We start from the raw sequence: 16,269 nt of genomic DNA, 5'->3' as shown, positions 1-16,269 counted from the left end.
TTCTAATAATTGTGGCATTTGTTGGGTGCTTCCTATGTGCTAGGCACTGTACTAAGCGCCAGGGTGAATACAATCGAATCGGGTTGGACACAGTCCCTTCCCACAGGGGGCTCACAGTTTCAATCCCCATTTTACATGATGTAACTGAGGCACAGAGAAGTGAAGTGACTTGCCCGAGATCACAGCAGACAAGTGGCAGAGGCAGAATTAGAACCCATGACCTCCTGACTATCCACTGTGCCATGCTGCTTCTCTCAGTAGGGGCCTAGACCAGTAAGTGGTGGCTAGGGTATTTGACTTGGTAGCCACTGCAGGCTTCATCACCCATGTCAGCTGGCTATTTTCAGGATTCCTGCTGAGCCTGCCCACCACATAATCAATCAATCAATCAATCATATTTATTGAGCGCTTACTGTGTGCAGAGCACTGTACTAAGCGCTTGGGAAGTACAAGTTGGCAACATATAGAGACAGTCCCTACCCAACAGTGGGCTCACAGTCTAAAATGGGGAGACAGAGAACAAAACCAAACATACTACAAAATAAAATAAATAGAATAGATATGTACAAGTAAAATAAATAAATAAATAGAGTAATAAATATGTACAAATATGTACATAAGGCACCCTAGGTGGTTCTTGGGTCAGAAGTCCTCAACCCTTAGAAGCAGAATGGCCTAGAAGAAAGAGCTCGAACCTGGGAGGCAAAGGACCTGGGTTCTAGTCCCAGCTCCGCTACTTGACTGCTGAGTGACCCTGGGAGAGTCCCATGGTTTCTCCGTCTCTCAGTTGCATCATCTGTAAAATGGGGATTAAGATTGTGAGCCCTATGTGGCATAGGGACTATGTCCAACCCGATTCTTCTGTCTACCCCCAGTGTTCAGTACAATGCGTGTCTCATGGTAAGCGCTTAACAAATACCATAAAACAAATGCCGATGGCATAGCCCCATAGGCAAGCCTTCCCCTGCTTCTGGCTGGGTCACTTTTCCTCTCCCAACAAGGAGGAGGTGTCAGTTACTCTTTGGGAGGAGGGGAAGCCTGTTAGAGGTCATGGGGCCGATAAGGAGTGGAGGTCGGTTGGAACTAATCCTTCCCGTCCGCTGATTTCTCTCACTTTCATCCCATGCCATCTCAAGGTCTCTCCCACAGGGTCTGCAGATTATTCTGTGCTCTGAATTTGTGAGACAGATTGTCCTTCCCGTCCGCTGATTTCTCTCACTTTCATCCCATGCCATTTCAAGGTCTCTCCCACAGGGTCTTCAGATTATTCTGTGCTCTGAATTTGTGAGACAGATTGCTAGGTTTTGGGACAGCAAGTGTCTTCACTCTGCCCCAGTTTTTGTTGCAAATGGGAGAATCAGTGTTGAAATATACATATTTTTTTATCATCTCCTCACCTTTCAACAAACATGTTGCACCCAATAATAATAATGCTTAAAAAAATTGTGGTTTTTGTTAAGCACTTACTAGGTGCCAGGCACTGTACTAAGTGATGAGATGGATACAGAATAATAGCCCCTGCTGCTTAATATCTGCTTCAGCTGCTCTAGGAAATGTTCTTCCTAGATACATGGATATTTTTCAGCCATTTTTAGTTTCCCGATTTATTATGGCAGAGAGGGTTGCAGGGAGGGGCTGTATTCTCCAAGGAGTGCTTCTCTATTGCCTTCATTACGGCCTGTATGTGAATTGAAAGTTCAGTTGTGAAAAAGAAGCTAGAAAAGCATTTGGGCTTGTGCTTTGCATGCTTTATTTTCAGTTCTTTCTTGCACAGGTCCTACAAGTGGTTTCACAGAACTCTTCCCTCTTAATCACATGTGTCTGAGCAGGACTCACCCCGATGCCCCTGGGCCAGAATCAGTTGCACCACTGGATTTTCGTGGCCACAGCTCCCTTTGCTCTACCCCACTCCCTGCCCCACAGTACTTGTGTTTATATGTACATATCTATAATTCTATTTATTTATATCGGTGCCTGTTTAACTGGTTTTTATGTGTATATGTCTGTAATTCTATTTATTTATATTGATGCCTGTTGACTTGTTTTGATGTCTGTCTCCCCCCTTCTAGACTGTAAGCCCGTTGTGGGCAGGGATTGTCTCTATCACTGAACTGTACTTTCCAAGCACTTAGTACAGTGCTCTGCACACAGTAAGCGCTCAATCAATACGATTGAGTGAATGAATACTAAAGATTCTTGCTCAGAGATGCTCAAGCTCATAGATGCAGGCAGCCTCACCACCAGGCACTGTCCTTTTCAAACCAGAGGACAGCTCTTCTTCTGTGATGCAGATCTGGGGGTTTTGAGCTAAAAGGGAAGGGGAAATGGGTGTTTTCACCTTCTGAATGGTTTTGTGTAGTTTTGGTTCAGGATCTTCCAGAATTCAGTCGGTCCATTGGTGGTGTTTATTCAATCAATCATTCAATCGATTGTATTTATTGAGTACTTCCTGTGTGCAGGGCACTATATTAAGCACTTTGGAGAGTACAATATAACAGAGTTGGTAGACAGGTTCCCTGCCCACAGAGAGCTGACAGTCTAGAGGGACCTTGATTGAGCATCTCCCGAGTGCAAAGCATGGGATTAAGCTCTTAAGAGTGTGTAACAGGAGGAGGCCTCAAAATCCCCGTTCTCAAGGAATTTACAGTTTAATGGAGAAGGCAGAAAAATCTTTTGGAAATGGAAGTGGAGGAAGAACAAGGATTGAGCAGGAAATAATAGGAGTGTATCAATCAGCAGTATTTATTGAGTGCTTACTGTGTGCAGAGCACTGTACTACATACTAGGGAGAAGCAATGTGGCTTAGTGGATAGAGCACGGGCCTGGCAATTCAGAAGGACTTGTATTTTAATCCCGGCTCTGCCACGTGTCTGTTGTGTGACCTTGGGAAATTCACTTAACTTCTCTGGGCTTCATTTACCTCATCTGTAAAATAGAGATTAAGAGTGTGAGCCCCATCTGCCTTACCTCCTTCCCTTCCCCAAAGCACCTGTATATCTGTTTGTACAGATTTATTACTCTATTTTACTTGTACATATTTACTATTCTATTTGTTTTGTTAATGATGTCTATCTAGCTTTATTTTTATTTATTCTGGTGACTTGACACCTGTCCACATGTTTTGTTTTGTTGTCTGTCCCCCCCTTCTAGACTGTGAGGTGGTTGTTGGGTAGGGACTGTCTCTATATGTTGCCAACTTGTTCTTCCCAAGCACTTAGTACAGTTATCTGCACACAGTAAGTGCTCAATAAATGTGATTGAATGAATGAATGAATGTGGGACAGGGACCGTGTCCAACCTGATTAACTTTATATCAACCCCAGCACTTAGAACAGTGGCACAGAGTAAGCACTTAACAAGAACTATTAGTAGTAGTAGTAGTAGTAGTAGTAGTAGTAGTAGTAAAACAGAATTAGACACGTTCCCTGCCCATAACAAGCATAGCTGAATAAATGATTGAATACGCAAATTTAAAAAATCTGAGTTTTCCAAAGTGCTAAGGGTAGGTGTGGGGATGAAGTGACAGGTTTTGGGAATTTGAGGAAAGAAGGCTTCCTGAGAGAGTACAGTACAGTATCTCTCCCAAACACTTAGGACAGTGCTCTGCACACAGTAAATGCTCAATAAATACCATTGATTGATTGATTGGAGGAGCTGGAATTTTAGGAGGGCCATAAAGATCTGAGGCAGAAGCCCAGTTCAAGTGTAATGGCAGTCTTTGACGTGATGAGAAGAGCTCAGTCACCAGGAGACTGAACAAGAGAATTGCTGTCTCTTTGGAGACCACAATCTTTCCCTGTGAAACTAGGTTGGAAACCAAAGCCCAGGGGAAAATGGAACAACCTGGTGAATATTCAATACCCACAAAGCCAATTTCTCCCTACTTAATAAATATTTATCATTTCCTCTTTTTTATGGTAGTTGTTATGTACTTACTGTGTGTCAGACATTATACTAAGCACTGAGGTAGATACAAGCTAATCAGGTTGTCCCACATGGGGCTAATGGTATTAATTCCCATTTTACAGATAAGTGAGGCACAGAGAAGTTAAGTGACTTGCCCAAGGTCACACAGCAGACAGGTGGTAGAGCTGGGATTAGGACCCAGGTCCTTCTAACTCCCACGCCCATACTCTATCCACTAGGCCAAGCTGCTTCTCATTAAGCGCTTCTCAATTCAAAATTCTCCTATTGATAACAAGCAAGCATCAGCAAAACATGAGTAAAATTTGCCAAGAACACTCAATCAATGGTATTTATGGAGTGGTTACCGTTTGCAGAGCGTAAGAGTGTGCCATGTGACGAGAGTTGGAAGACATGTTCCCTGCCCACAAGGAGAACAGGACAAAGTGATACACAAGTACGCACGCTGCGTCTCCACTCCCGTATGCTTGTTCACAGTTGGTCCCCACATATGTGCATTCGTTTGAGGAGCCTAAGCAACAGCCATATTTCACGGAATGCAAGAACTCTCCAAATAGTCGCGTTCACACTTCCTGCATTCCCCTCAGACACCCAGCCCTGAATGCCCCCAAAATGTGTTTCAGTTACAACACTTAAAATATTTGCTGCTTTTTGGAATCATATCATTCTTTCAATACTATGTATTATGGGCAGAGTGCTGTATTGGGTACCTACTGTGTGCAGGACACTGTACTACCTACCTACTGTGTTCAGTCTATGAATGGTATTCATTGATTCATTTAGACTGTGAGCCCACTGGTGGGTAGGGACTGTCTCTATATGTTGCCAACTTGTACTTCCCAAGCGTTTAATACAGTGCTCTGCACAAAGTAAGCACTCAATAAATACGATTGATTGATTGATTGAACACTTATTGAGAACAGAGCTCATAGAAGAGTAGAGTCGATTTTGTAGGCATGAACCCTGTCCTTAAAGAGTTTACAAAGTTAAAGCACTGAACTGTGTGTCTATTGTGATCGGGGCACAGTACCGGATACCTACCATGTGCAGAGCACTGTACTGGACATTTACCATGTGCAGATCGCTGTACTGGGCACCTGTCACGTACCATGGTACTGCAGACTCTCTGTCTCCTTCAGCTCTGCTTCTCCAACCCCTCCATTACAGATTGCCCCCAAATCTCAGATCTGTAGAGGGGCTGTCCACCTCTGGTTTCTATGGAGCAACAGGTGTCCATAACTCACCTCTCAAAGCTGTTCTCAGACCCGGGAGAGAGATATACATATGCAGTTACTTATTCTTCATTAAGTTGGTATATAGTCAGTTGTTTGTGCGGTTGTTTAATCCCCTTGTGTTTGTGCTGCTTCTTGGGTTATCCTTGTTTTTCTTTCTGGCTTTTTAAATCTGTAAATAATTTTTTATTTGTCATCCTCATTAAATTCAGTCTCTTTGAGGGCAGGGAATGGGTGCACTCAGAAGGGGCTCAAATAAATGCCATTGATTAATTGGGCACTTGGGAGCATGCAATAGAAATAAAAGGCACAGTCCCTTCCCTTCAGGAGCTAGCATTTGCCACTGAAAGTCAATATTTTTCTTTGGGGAGGAAGTGTTTTGACTGTTGAGACATTACCTAATCACACAGAAATACCATGACCATCATCAGCACCACCAAACATATGTAGTAGACACAACATCAAGCAAAAGCGGTCCCTCTCTTTGGCCACAGCCTCCTAACCTGCCTCCTTTCTCTCAAATTCCCTGCCAAAGCAGTTCTGGCCCTCCACAGAGATCTTTGATCTCTAGAGCTCACCAACTTGTCCCAGATCATCATGCCCCACTTGAACCCTTGTGACCCAGCCTCCCCTCTCTGATGCACAAATCCCCGCCTTCAACACCGCTCTCTCTGCCAAACTCACCTTCCTCGCCCCCCACCCCCCAATCCCTCCATCGACCTCGCCCCACCGACCCTTAGCCCAGGATCACCTCTACAGTACGCTTCCTCTGTTCCTGCTCGGTGACTCTGTTGGTGGAAATCTAAGTATCAGGATGATTTTGGCCACTTCAGTTTCATCCCTACCTGCTATAGCTACAGCAGCATTGGAAGCTCCTTGAGGGCAGGGATCATATTTGCCGACTCTGTTGTACTGTGTTCTTCCAAGAGCTTAGTACAGTGCTCTGCATTCAATAAGCTTAGATTAATAATTGTGGCATTTGTTAAGTCTCACTATATGCCAGGCACTGTATTTAGTTCTGGGATAGATAAAAGATAATCAGGTCCCACATGGGGCTCACAGTCTAAATAGGAGGGATAACAGGTATTGAATTCCCAACATTCAGATGAGGGAACAGAGGAATAGAGAAGTTAAGTGACTTGCCCAAGGTCACGTAGCAAAGTGGTGGAGCTGGGAATAAATCCCTAGTCTTATGATTCTCAGGCCCATGCTCTTTCCACTAGGCCGTACTGCTGAATGCACTCATGGCCTCACTCAGTCAATCAGTGGTATTTAATGACCACTTACCATGTGCAGAAACCTCTCAGGGTCGCACCTGGAGAGTTTCCAGCACTCTACCAGTCTCGACTATGGGAGGGAGAGTCAAGCAGAGGCCTGTCCATTCCATTCCTAGCTTGGGCAGTGGCTAGCAAGTGGAAGGCAATCTGCTAAAGTCAAAACTCCCCTGTGCTGGGAGAGAGTCGAGGGTGGAGACTCAGGTTTACCGGGCGGAAGGAAGCAATGGTAAACCGCTTCCATATTTTTACTAAGAAAACTCTATGGATACACTACCAGAACAATTGTAGATGGAGGTGGGGTGTTTCGGGAGAGATGTGGTCTGTGGCGTCGCTATGGGTCTGACACAACTTGACAGCATAAGGCAACAACAAGAAGTATGTGCAGAGCATTATACTAAACCCCCACTTCCTCATCTCCAGGGACTGTCTTTACCATCTGCAATCCTGGTTCCACTGTCTTCACTGACTTTGCCCTCTTCAAGACACAGTGACCTCCTTCTTGCCAAATCTAATCTACTCTAATCTAATCTACTCTACTCTTCCCTAACCCTCCTCAACTCCTTGGGTTTCTTTGGTACCATGGACCACTCCCTTCTCCTGGAAACAGTCACACCTTTATTTTACTGACAGTTCTCTCCTGGTTCTCCTTGAGCTTCTCTAGCCAGTCCTTTTTTATGTTTTTAAATGGTATCTGTTAAGTGCTTACTATGTGCCAGGCACTGTACTAAGTACTGGGGTAGGTACAACCTATCCTCAAAAATCTTCGGTGGCTACCAATCAGCCTACGCATCAGGCAAAAACTCCTCACCCTGGGCTTCAAGGCTGTCCATCACCTCGCCCCCTCCTACCTCACCTCCCTTCTCTCCTTCTACAGCCCAGCCCGCACCCTCTGCTCCTCTGCCGCTCATCTCCTCACCATGCCTCGTTCTTGCCTGTCCTGCTGTCGACCCCCAGCCCACGTCATCCCCCTGGCCTGGAATGCCCTCCCTCCGCACATCCGCCAAACTAGCTCTCTTCCTCCATTCAAAGCCCTACTGAGAGCTCACCTCCTCCAGGAGGCCTTCCCAGACTGAGCCCCCTCCTTCCTCTCCCCCTCCCCCCCCCCCCATCCCCCCGCCTTACCTCCTTCCCCTCCCCACAGCAGCTGTATATATGTATATATGTTTGTGCATATTTATTACTCTATTTTATTTGTACATATTTATTCTATTTATTTTATTTTGTTAATATGTTTTGTTCTCTGTCTCCCCCTTCTAGACTGTGAGCCCACTGTTGGGTAGGGACCGTCTCTATATGTTGCCAACTTGTACTTCCCAAGTGCTTAATACAGTGCTCTGCACACAGTAAGCACTCAATAAATATGATTGAAGCTAATCAGATTGGTCACAAGCCATGTGGGACATGGGGCTCACAGTCAATCCCCCATTTTACAGTTGAGGTAACTGAGTCTCAGAGAAGTGAAGTGACTTTCCCAAGGTCACACAGCAGACAAGTAGTGGAGCCGGGATTAGAATCCAGGTCTTTCTAACTCCCAGGCCTGTGCTCTATCCATTAGGCCATGCTGCTTCTCAGTCTTCAATTCCTTTGGCATCTCTTCTTCTGCCCTCTACTCTCCAACTGTCTAAAGCTCTGTTCTGGATTCTCCTCTCCTCTCCTTCCTCCCTCGTCCCAGCCCCTCTCTCTTTCTGCAATCTCACATTTCCACTTGCCTCCAGGACACTCTTTATGGGGATGTCCCACCAGCACTTTGCTCTCAATTTGGCCAAAAGTGAACTCCTCACCTTCCCTCCCAAATCCTCTCCCCTCACTTAACTTTCCCATCACAGTAGACAATCTTACCATCCCTCCCTGACTCTGAGCCCCACAACCGTGACATTATCTTTACCTCCTGCCACTCTTTCAACCCCCATATTCAGTCTTTGGTCAAATCCTCTTGGCTTTTCCCCAGCACTACCCTTCTTTTCCTTCCAAAAAGCCTCTTTCTGGTCCAGGTACTTGTCACATCCTGGCTTGACTACAGCATCAGTCTCTCTACTGAGATCCCTGCCTTCAATCTCTTCCCTCTCCAGGCCATTCTTCACTCCACTTCTTGGATCATTCTTCTAAAATGTCATTCTACATGTATGTTCAACACCTCTCTCTCTGCCAAACTCCACTTCCTTGCCCCACCAATCCTCAGCCTGGGATCACCACCACGGTACGCTCCCTCCACTCCTGCTGGGGAACTCTGTTGGTGGAAGTCTAAGTACCAGGCTGATTTTGGTCACTTCAGATTTACCCTTACCTGCTATAGCTGTAGCAAGATTGTAAGTTCCTTGAGGGCTTCTCAAAAACCTCCAATGGTTGGTTACCCATCCTCTTCGCATCACATAAAAACTCCTGACCATTGTCTAAAGGCTCTCTCTCTCTGTCTGTCTCTCTCTCTCTCCCCCCTTCCTTTATCTCCTTCTCTCTTTCTCTTCTCCCACTACAGCCCAGCTCACGCCCTTTGTTCTTTTCAAGCTAACTTATTCACTGGCCTCATTTCCACATCTTGCTCACACCTGACTGCCTATCTTCAAAGACCTTCTGAAATTGCATCTCCTCCAGGAGGCCTTCCTGATGAATCCCTCATCTGCCCACCCTGTTTCCCTTGTACTGCCACTTCAACCCATCTGCATCTAAGCACTTAAGTACTAACAATCTCCTTTGACACTCATGTACATATTTTACCATGTCACCTCAATGTATTTCCCCTCCCTCTGCCCTACCTCCTTCCCCTCCCCACAGCACTTGTATATATTTGTACAGATTTATTACTCTTATTTATTTTACTTGTACATATGTACTGTTCTATTTATTTTGTTAATGATGTGCATATAGCTATAAATCTGTTCTGACGATTTTGACGCCTGTCTACATGTTTGGTTTTGTTGTCTTTCTCCCCCTTCTAGACTCTGAGCCCGTTGTTGGATAGGGACCGTCTCTATATGTTGCCGACTTGTACTTCCCAAGCGCTTAGTACAGTGCTCTGCACACAGTAAGCGCTCAATAAATACGATTGAATGAATTTATTTTGACAACATTGTAAGTATGTTTATATTTATCTCCTCGTTTAGAGTGTAAGCTCCTTGTGGGCAGGGACTGAGTTGGTTATTCTGTATTTCCCAACCACTTAATATTCCAGTGCTTAGAACAGTGCTTTGCACATAGTAAGCACTTAACAAATACCATTATTATTATTATTATTATAAGTTGTACCACACCAAGTGGGCACTCAGTAAATGCTACTACTACTTGTACTTCATTCATTGTCGTATTTATTCTTCCTCTAGTCTGTTGTGATCTATCAAGTGCTTAGTAAATATAGTAATCTGTTTACAGTAGATGATCAGTAAGTACTACTGATTGATCTTTTTCTAATGGAATAAGAATCTGATTTTTTTAAGTTGGATTTTCTGAGATCCATCCTTATGAATGTAATTTTAGAGGCTGAAAACCTATTTTCTCTGTTGAGTATCTCTGCTATGGCTTGGGGCCATGATATTGGGCATTACCCACCCACTTCCTAAAATATAAAGATCAGTAATCATAGTATTCAGTGCTTACTCTATGCCAAGTACTAAGGTAATTGAATCAAATATAACCGCTGTACCACAGTGGGCTCACACTCTAAGAGGGAGTGAGAGTGGCATGGTTTAGTGGACAGAGCACAGTACTGGGAGTCAAGGGACCTGGGTGCTAATCTCGGCTCCAATACTTGACTGCTGTGGGACCTTGGGCAAGTCACTTAACTTCTTGCTTCTTCCCCACAGTTTACAAGCGAGCTCGTGTAACCCCTACCTATAAAACCCTCCCTTTAACTCCCTGCCCCCTCCAGTTATCGCCCCATTTCCCCCCTACCATTCCTCTCCAAACTTCTTGAATGAGTTGTCTACACCTGCTGCCTCCACTTCCTCTCCTTGAATTTGCTCCTTGACACCCTCTGATCTGGTTTCTACCTTCTTCACTCCACGGTAACTGCCCTCTCAGAGGTCACCAATGATCTCCTCCTTGCCAGATCTAATTGGCGTCTATTTCATCTTAATTGTCTTCCACCTATCAGCTGCCTTCCAAACTGTGGACCACCCCCTTCTCCTGGAAACATTATCCAACCTGACCCGGACACTGTCCTCGCCTGGCTCTCCTCTTATTTCTCCTCTTTATTCCTTCTCAGTCTCTTTTGCAAGCTCCGTGACTGCTTCCCACTTTATAACTCTTGGAGACCATCAAAGCTCAGTTCTGGGTCCCCTTCTGTTCTTCATCTACATGCACTGCCTTGGAGAACTCATTCACTCCCACGGCTTCAACTACCCTCTTTCCGCGGATGATTCCCAAATCCACCTCTCCAGTCACGACATCTCTCCTTTGCATTCTTGCACTTCCTCCTGTCTTCAGTTCTTCTCTACTTGGATATCCCACCAACACCTCAAGCTTATCATCTCTCAAACAAAACTCCTCATCTTCCCACCCAAACCCTGTCCACCCCTGTTTTTCCCATCACTGTAGACAACACCACTATCCTCCATCTCCCAAGCATGTACTGCTGGCATTATTCTCGTCTCATAACTGTCATTCAGACCATATATTCATTCAGTCACTAAATCCCGTCAGTTCTGCCTTTATAAAATTATTAAAATATGCCTTTTCCTCTCCATCCAAATTGCTGTTACACTGATCCAAGTCCTTATCCCATCCTAACTACTGCATCAACCTCTTCGCTGGCCTCCCTACCTCCTCTCCCCACTCCAATCCTTACATCACTCTACTTCCCAAACCGTTTTTCTGAAACAGATTCAGTCTATGTCTCCCCCACTCTTCAAGAACCCCCAGTGGTCCTCCTAGCTTATCTCCTACAACAACCCATCCCACACACTCTTTCCTCTAACGCCAACCTACTCACTGTACATCGATCCCATCTATCTCGCCATCAACCCTGTGCCCACATCCTCCCCCTCTTGCCTGGAACTCCCTCCCACTTCATATATGACAGACCACCACCCTCCCCACTTCCAAAGCCTTGTTAAAATCACAACTTGTCAAAGAGGCCTTCCCCAACTGAACCCGCATTTCTTCTTCTCCCTTACCCTTTTTGTGTCATCTGTGTACTTGGATCTATACCCTTTAAGCTCTTAATATTCATCCCACCCTCGCACCTCGGCACTTTTGTACACTTCGACAGTGTACATTATTGTCTGTCTCCCCCTCTAGACTATAAACTCCTTATGGACAGGGAGTGTGTCTGGCAACTCTGTTGTATAGTATTCTCCCAAGTGCTTAGTACAGTGTTCTGCCCAGTGTAAACCCTCAGTAAAAACCATTGATTGATTCTCTGTTTCCTCATCTGTAAAATGGGGATTCAATACCTGTTTTCCCTCCACCTTAGACTGTAAGCCGCATGTGGAACAAGGACCCTGCCTCACTTGCTTATCTTGTATCTACCCCATTATTACTACAGTGCTTCACAGATACCACAATTTCTTAATCTAGCAGCTATCTAATCCCATTTACCGCATGAGGAAGCTGAAGCCCAGGGAGATTCAGTGACTTGCTCAAGAGTAAAACAGCAGGCCAAGGGCCTATAATTGAGCTACCATTGAGGCCTTGAATATAGGTGTGAATGGCCCTGTCCCAGGGCCCTGGAGCTTGCTACCTCAGCTTTGGGAAAGAGATCGGTGAGAGAGTACTGGACTGGATTCCAGGGGGCCGCTGGACAGAGCACTTCCCCAACAATGTCATTCCTGCAGGTGGGCGGGTGGATTGTCACCTACCCTGGATCATGAGGGGATCTCTAACTTTCCAAGAGGGAGGGAGAATATTGCAGAAGGACAGGCAAGTGGCCTACTCTCCGCTAACTGGACACTGGGGGTTCTCCCAGCTGGGGCCATGAACACCCAAAGGTCACATCTCTCTCCTCCTCTTCCCACAGCGGAAATTCTGGAATTGGCTGGAAACGCAGCAAGGGACAACAAGAAGGGGCGAGTCACTCCCAGACACATCCTGCTGGCTGTAGCGAATGATGAAGAATTGAATCAGGTATAAGGGGCGTGGGGGACATGGTGGCTGCAATGGGCTGGGGACTCACTGGATGACTAGGGGCCCGGAGAGGGATTCTCAGGTTCTCCGCTCCCCTCACTCCTGCAGCGATCCCAGCAGGGAGTGGGCGATGCTTGCTTATTGGTCGGCCTCTAAGAGGGGCTAGTGCAGGTGGGGGTCAGGTATGGAGCAAGCCTGCAGACATCACTGCCACCGTGGTGGTGTGACCACAGCCCCGACCACCACACCCAGGACCTGGGCCACCTTTTTCCTGGCCTGGGCGGCTTCTCTTAGGACTTCCGCCCTCCTCTTATCAACTCCGATGCGGCGGGGGTCGAGGAGTGGATTACAGAGGGCTGCAAGGAGTCTGGCAGCAGAGGGAGATCTGCCAGGCAACATGATCACACAGCTCATCTTCCAAATAGGGTCAGGAACAGCTGTGTCCTCCTTCCCCACTCTGGTTCCCTTTCGTGGCTCAGACAACCTTGATCCAGTCCCCTTTGAGGATGAGGTAGCCATAAGGGCAGCACTAAATTTGAGAATGGGAGTGTTACATTGACCGTCTTCCTTGCCCTCCACCTGATTTCTTTTTATCCCAGTCTAATTATTTTCAGGATGCATGAGCCTATGACAACTTTCAAACCTGGTTGCTCAGCTGGGATCTCTTCCAAAAAGATTGTTGCACTTGGGTGCCTTCTGCTGCCTACTGCCAAGGTGCTTGGAAACACACACGTGTGTGTTGTTTTGCTGGCCCACTTCAATTTTGTGCTTGCGTTTGCTCCTTTGTGAGGATATTGGGATGTAAATTTGAGCTTTTGGAGAACAGCAATGGAAAAAATAATATACCGTGATGGATTTGCTTGTTTTTTCAGGCAGTGTGGTCTGGGAGAAAGAACACTGAAGTGGGGAGTCAGGGGACCTGGGTTCCAGTCTCAGCTCTGCCTGTGGCTGCTGTGTGACCCTAGACAAGTCACTTAACTCCTCTGGGCCTCAGTTTCCCCATCTGTAAAATGGGAGTGAGGATACCTGCCTTTCCTTGCCTTGCAGGGATGTTGGGGAATGAGCTATGGAAAAATAAGAGGCCAGTACCAGTTTAAGGTGTTGTCACAAGTATTGCCATCATGTTTGTCTGGGCTGCCTGGGATGGAAGAGTTTGCAAGTGAAATGTTAAGTGGTCCCCAGGAACATGGAGGTCACTGATCCTCACCGTGTGCTGTCGCTTTGTTCACAGCTATTAAAAGGGGTGACCATTGCCAGCGGGGGTGTATTACCCAACATCCATCCGGAGTTGCTAGCCAAGAAGCGGGGCTCCAAGGGCAAGCTGGAGGCCATCATTACAGCCCCACCCGCCAAAAAGGCCAAGTCTCCACCCCAGAAGAAACCTGTCTCGAAGAAAGCCGGGGGCAAGAAGGGAGCACGGAAATCTAAGGTACTTTTGCGGTGAAGCTGGTGTGGGCGGTGGTACATTCTAAGGCCAAGCCTGGGTGGGTGAGTCCCGGGTGGTTGTTAAATCTGTGGCAAAGCTGGTATAGGTGAGTCTGGCATGGGGGAGTCTGGTGAGGGTGAGCCTGACTTGGGGTAGAATCCAACGCAGCTGAGCCAAGCACTGGTGAGCCCTAAAATGCCCCATCAGAGGCTGCTCTTTAAGAGCTCTATCCATCTTTAAGAACACATCTTGGCCATTCACCTGTACTCCAAGGTCAGACCTACAGCAAATCGGGAGAGACTGGGGGCAGATTAGTGAAGAGAAACTTCTAATCCTCCTCTCAGGAAAGCTTTCATGCTGCCTTTCTCAGACACAGTGAAGGGATTCCATAAGGCCTCTAGCTGTTGCTCACAAGGAGAGAAAAGACAAATCCTGCCCTGCCACCTCCCACCGCGTCCTCCCATGGGGTGTAATGACCGTGGCTGAGTTCATAGTATGGGCTCATGTGGGATGAGTTTTCCAGGAGCAGGCATGGCTTTCTCTTCAGAACCACGTAAGTGCCGTTCTAAAAAGTGCAAGCTCCTCTCTTCCTACGGGTAGATGTGATCAGGTTGCCACAGAAGTGCCACAGAAATGAGTCTGCCGTCAACCAGACTCAGACCAGTAAGAAAGCCAGCTAATTCCGGGAAAACCTTGGATCTGGCCTGCACTAGCTCTCCAGAGGAACGGCAGTGTGGCTGGCACTGAGCTTCTCCAGAAGGGGATTTGGATCAAAGCCCAGGGTGCTTTTTCCTGCAGAGCTAGAACCAAGGGTCCATGTTGTTTCCCTCGAAGAAAAGTCTGTGGGGGCTAATAAACCCATTATATTTCTTAGGCACCCACTGTGGGCGGAATACTGCACAAAGCACTTGGAAGAGTTTACAGTCAAGGCAAAAGTCTCACCCCCTGCATATCTGAGGAACCTCTAATGCTGAAGAAACCTGGAACTAATTTTGAAGCCCACCCAGGTTCTCTAACTTTAAGTGTACCAGAGGCCTGACTCTTTTTGCATTTTGAAAGATCTGTTACAGAATCCACCCATCCACAGAGTCAACATGGTCTTCCCAATGTCCATTTAAAACTCTCCTGCAGTGAGAGTGAGTAATAATAATAATTATGGTATTTGTTAAGCGCTTACTGTGCGCCGGGGTGGATACAAGCAAATAAGGTTGAACACAGTCCCGGTCCCCCACGGCATGGGGCTGACAGCCGTAATCCTCATTTTACAGATGAGGAAACTGAGGCACAGAGAAGTGAAGTGATTTGCCCAAGTCTCACAGCAGGCAGGTGGCAGAGCCAGGATTAGAACCCACTAACTTCTGATTCCCAAACCTGTGCTCTCTATACTACACCATGCTGCTCCTCAGTAGTAGGCGTAATCCCGAGCATTAGGAGGACTGTGCTTCTGTCAATCAGTCAATCAATCAATCATATATATTTAGCATTTACATGTGCCCAGCACTTGGGAGAGTAGAGTAAGTAGACATCCCTGTCCTCAAGGAGCTTACAATTTAACAGAGGAGACACATGTCACAATAAATTACAAGAAGGAGAGGCAACTATGAGGGGATGGATAAACATGTTGAGAAGGTTGAGAGTGGTGAGTACTTAAATGCTGATGGGCTGTGGACTCAACTGCAAAATTAGGGCGGTATGGAGGGAAAATTGGGTGTGGCTCCTAGAAATTCCTTCATGTTCCACCTCAAGCAAGTTTCCCACTTCTTTTGCTCAGCAAAGAGACACAGTTACAATATTTAAGCGGTCTTTCCCTTCAAATTCTCGTCCTCCCACCCGCCCTCCCGCCCCCTAATAGACACATACACAAATTCCAATCTGCTATGGCCATTTGAGTCTCCTGTAGAGACTGATCAGTCAAATCAGTGGTATTTATTCAGTGCTAACTGCGTGTAGAGCCCTGAATTTAGCATCCGTACCCCTACACTATCCACCTCCCCTTCCACAAACCCACAGAAAATGCCTTTGGCCCACCTCTCCCCTTTATTGCCGGGCAGGACCAGGTGACTGGTGGCAGGGGCGGGTCTCTGGGCTAGTCAGCCCGAAGATAGCAACTCCAATAATAGCACCCTCCCAGTCCTCCCCTCCCCACCCATCTCAGATTCTCACCACTGTTCAGTAGAGAGCTACAGTATTGAACAAACACCTTGGAAGTTATTTCCACACTTCGCCAAGGTTTCATTCAATCCGAATTCCACATCCAGGAACCCACAGGGATTTCACCAAATGGTCCACTGCTCGTTTTTGAAGTGGATGAAAATGCTTCTCTCTTCCCCGCTACGTTCCCTGTTCGTAAAGGCTG

At 46.6% G+C, this 16,269-nt stretch overlaps 1 protein-coding gene and 1 non-coding gene across 5 annotated transcripts in view; both read left to right on the top strand.

Moving 5' to 3' along the window:
• LOC119950012 (core histone macro-H2A.1) overlaps positions 1-16,269 on the top strand; it is a 111,431-nt gene that overhangs the window by 63,255 nt on the left and 31,907 nt on the right. For all 4 annotated transcript variants that reach the window (XM_038771893.1, XM_038771892.1, XM_038771889.1 and 1 more), the window contains 2 exons: positions 12,381-12,487; positions 13,719-13,916. In XM_038771893.1, coding sequence (XP_038627821.1) covers positions 12,381-12,487; positions 13,719-13,916 — 305 coding nt within the window. The remainder of the gene's footprint in view (positions 1-12,380; positions 12,488-13,718; positions 13,917-16,269) is intronic.
• LOC119920226 lies at positions 6,454-6,591 on the top strand. Its single transcript, XR_005447984.1, has one exon. It is a non-coding gene; the product is annotated as a small nucleolar RNA SNORA7 (small nucleolar RNA).

This window comes from Tachyglossus aculeatus, chromosome X1 (genome assembly GCF_015852505.1).
Source record: "Tachyglossus aculeatus isolate mTacAcu1 chromosome X1, mTacAcu1.pri, whole genome shotgun sequence".
In the NCBI taxonomy this organism is placed as follows: Eukaryota; Metazoa; Chordata; class Mammalia; order Monotremata; family Tachyglossidae; genus Tachyglossus; species Tachyglossus aculeatus.
The sequence above is the reverse complement of the archived record's forward strand: the minus strand, read 5'-3'. Positions and strand labels throughout refer to the sequence as shown.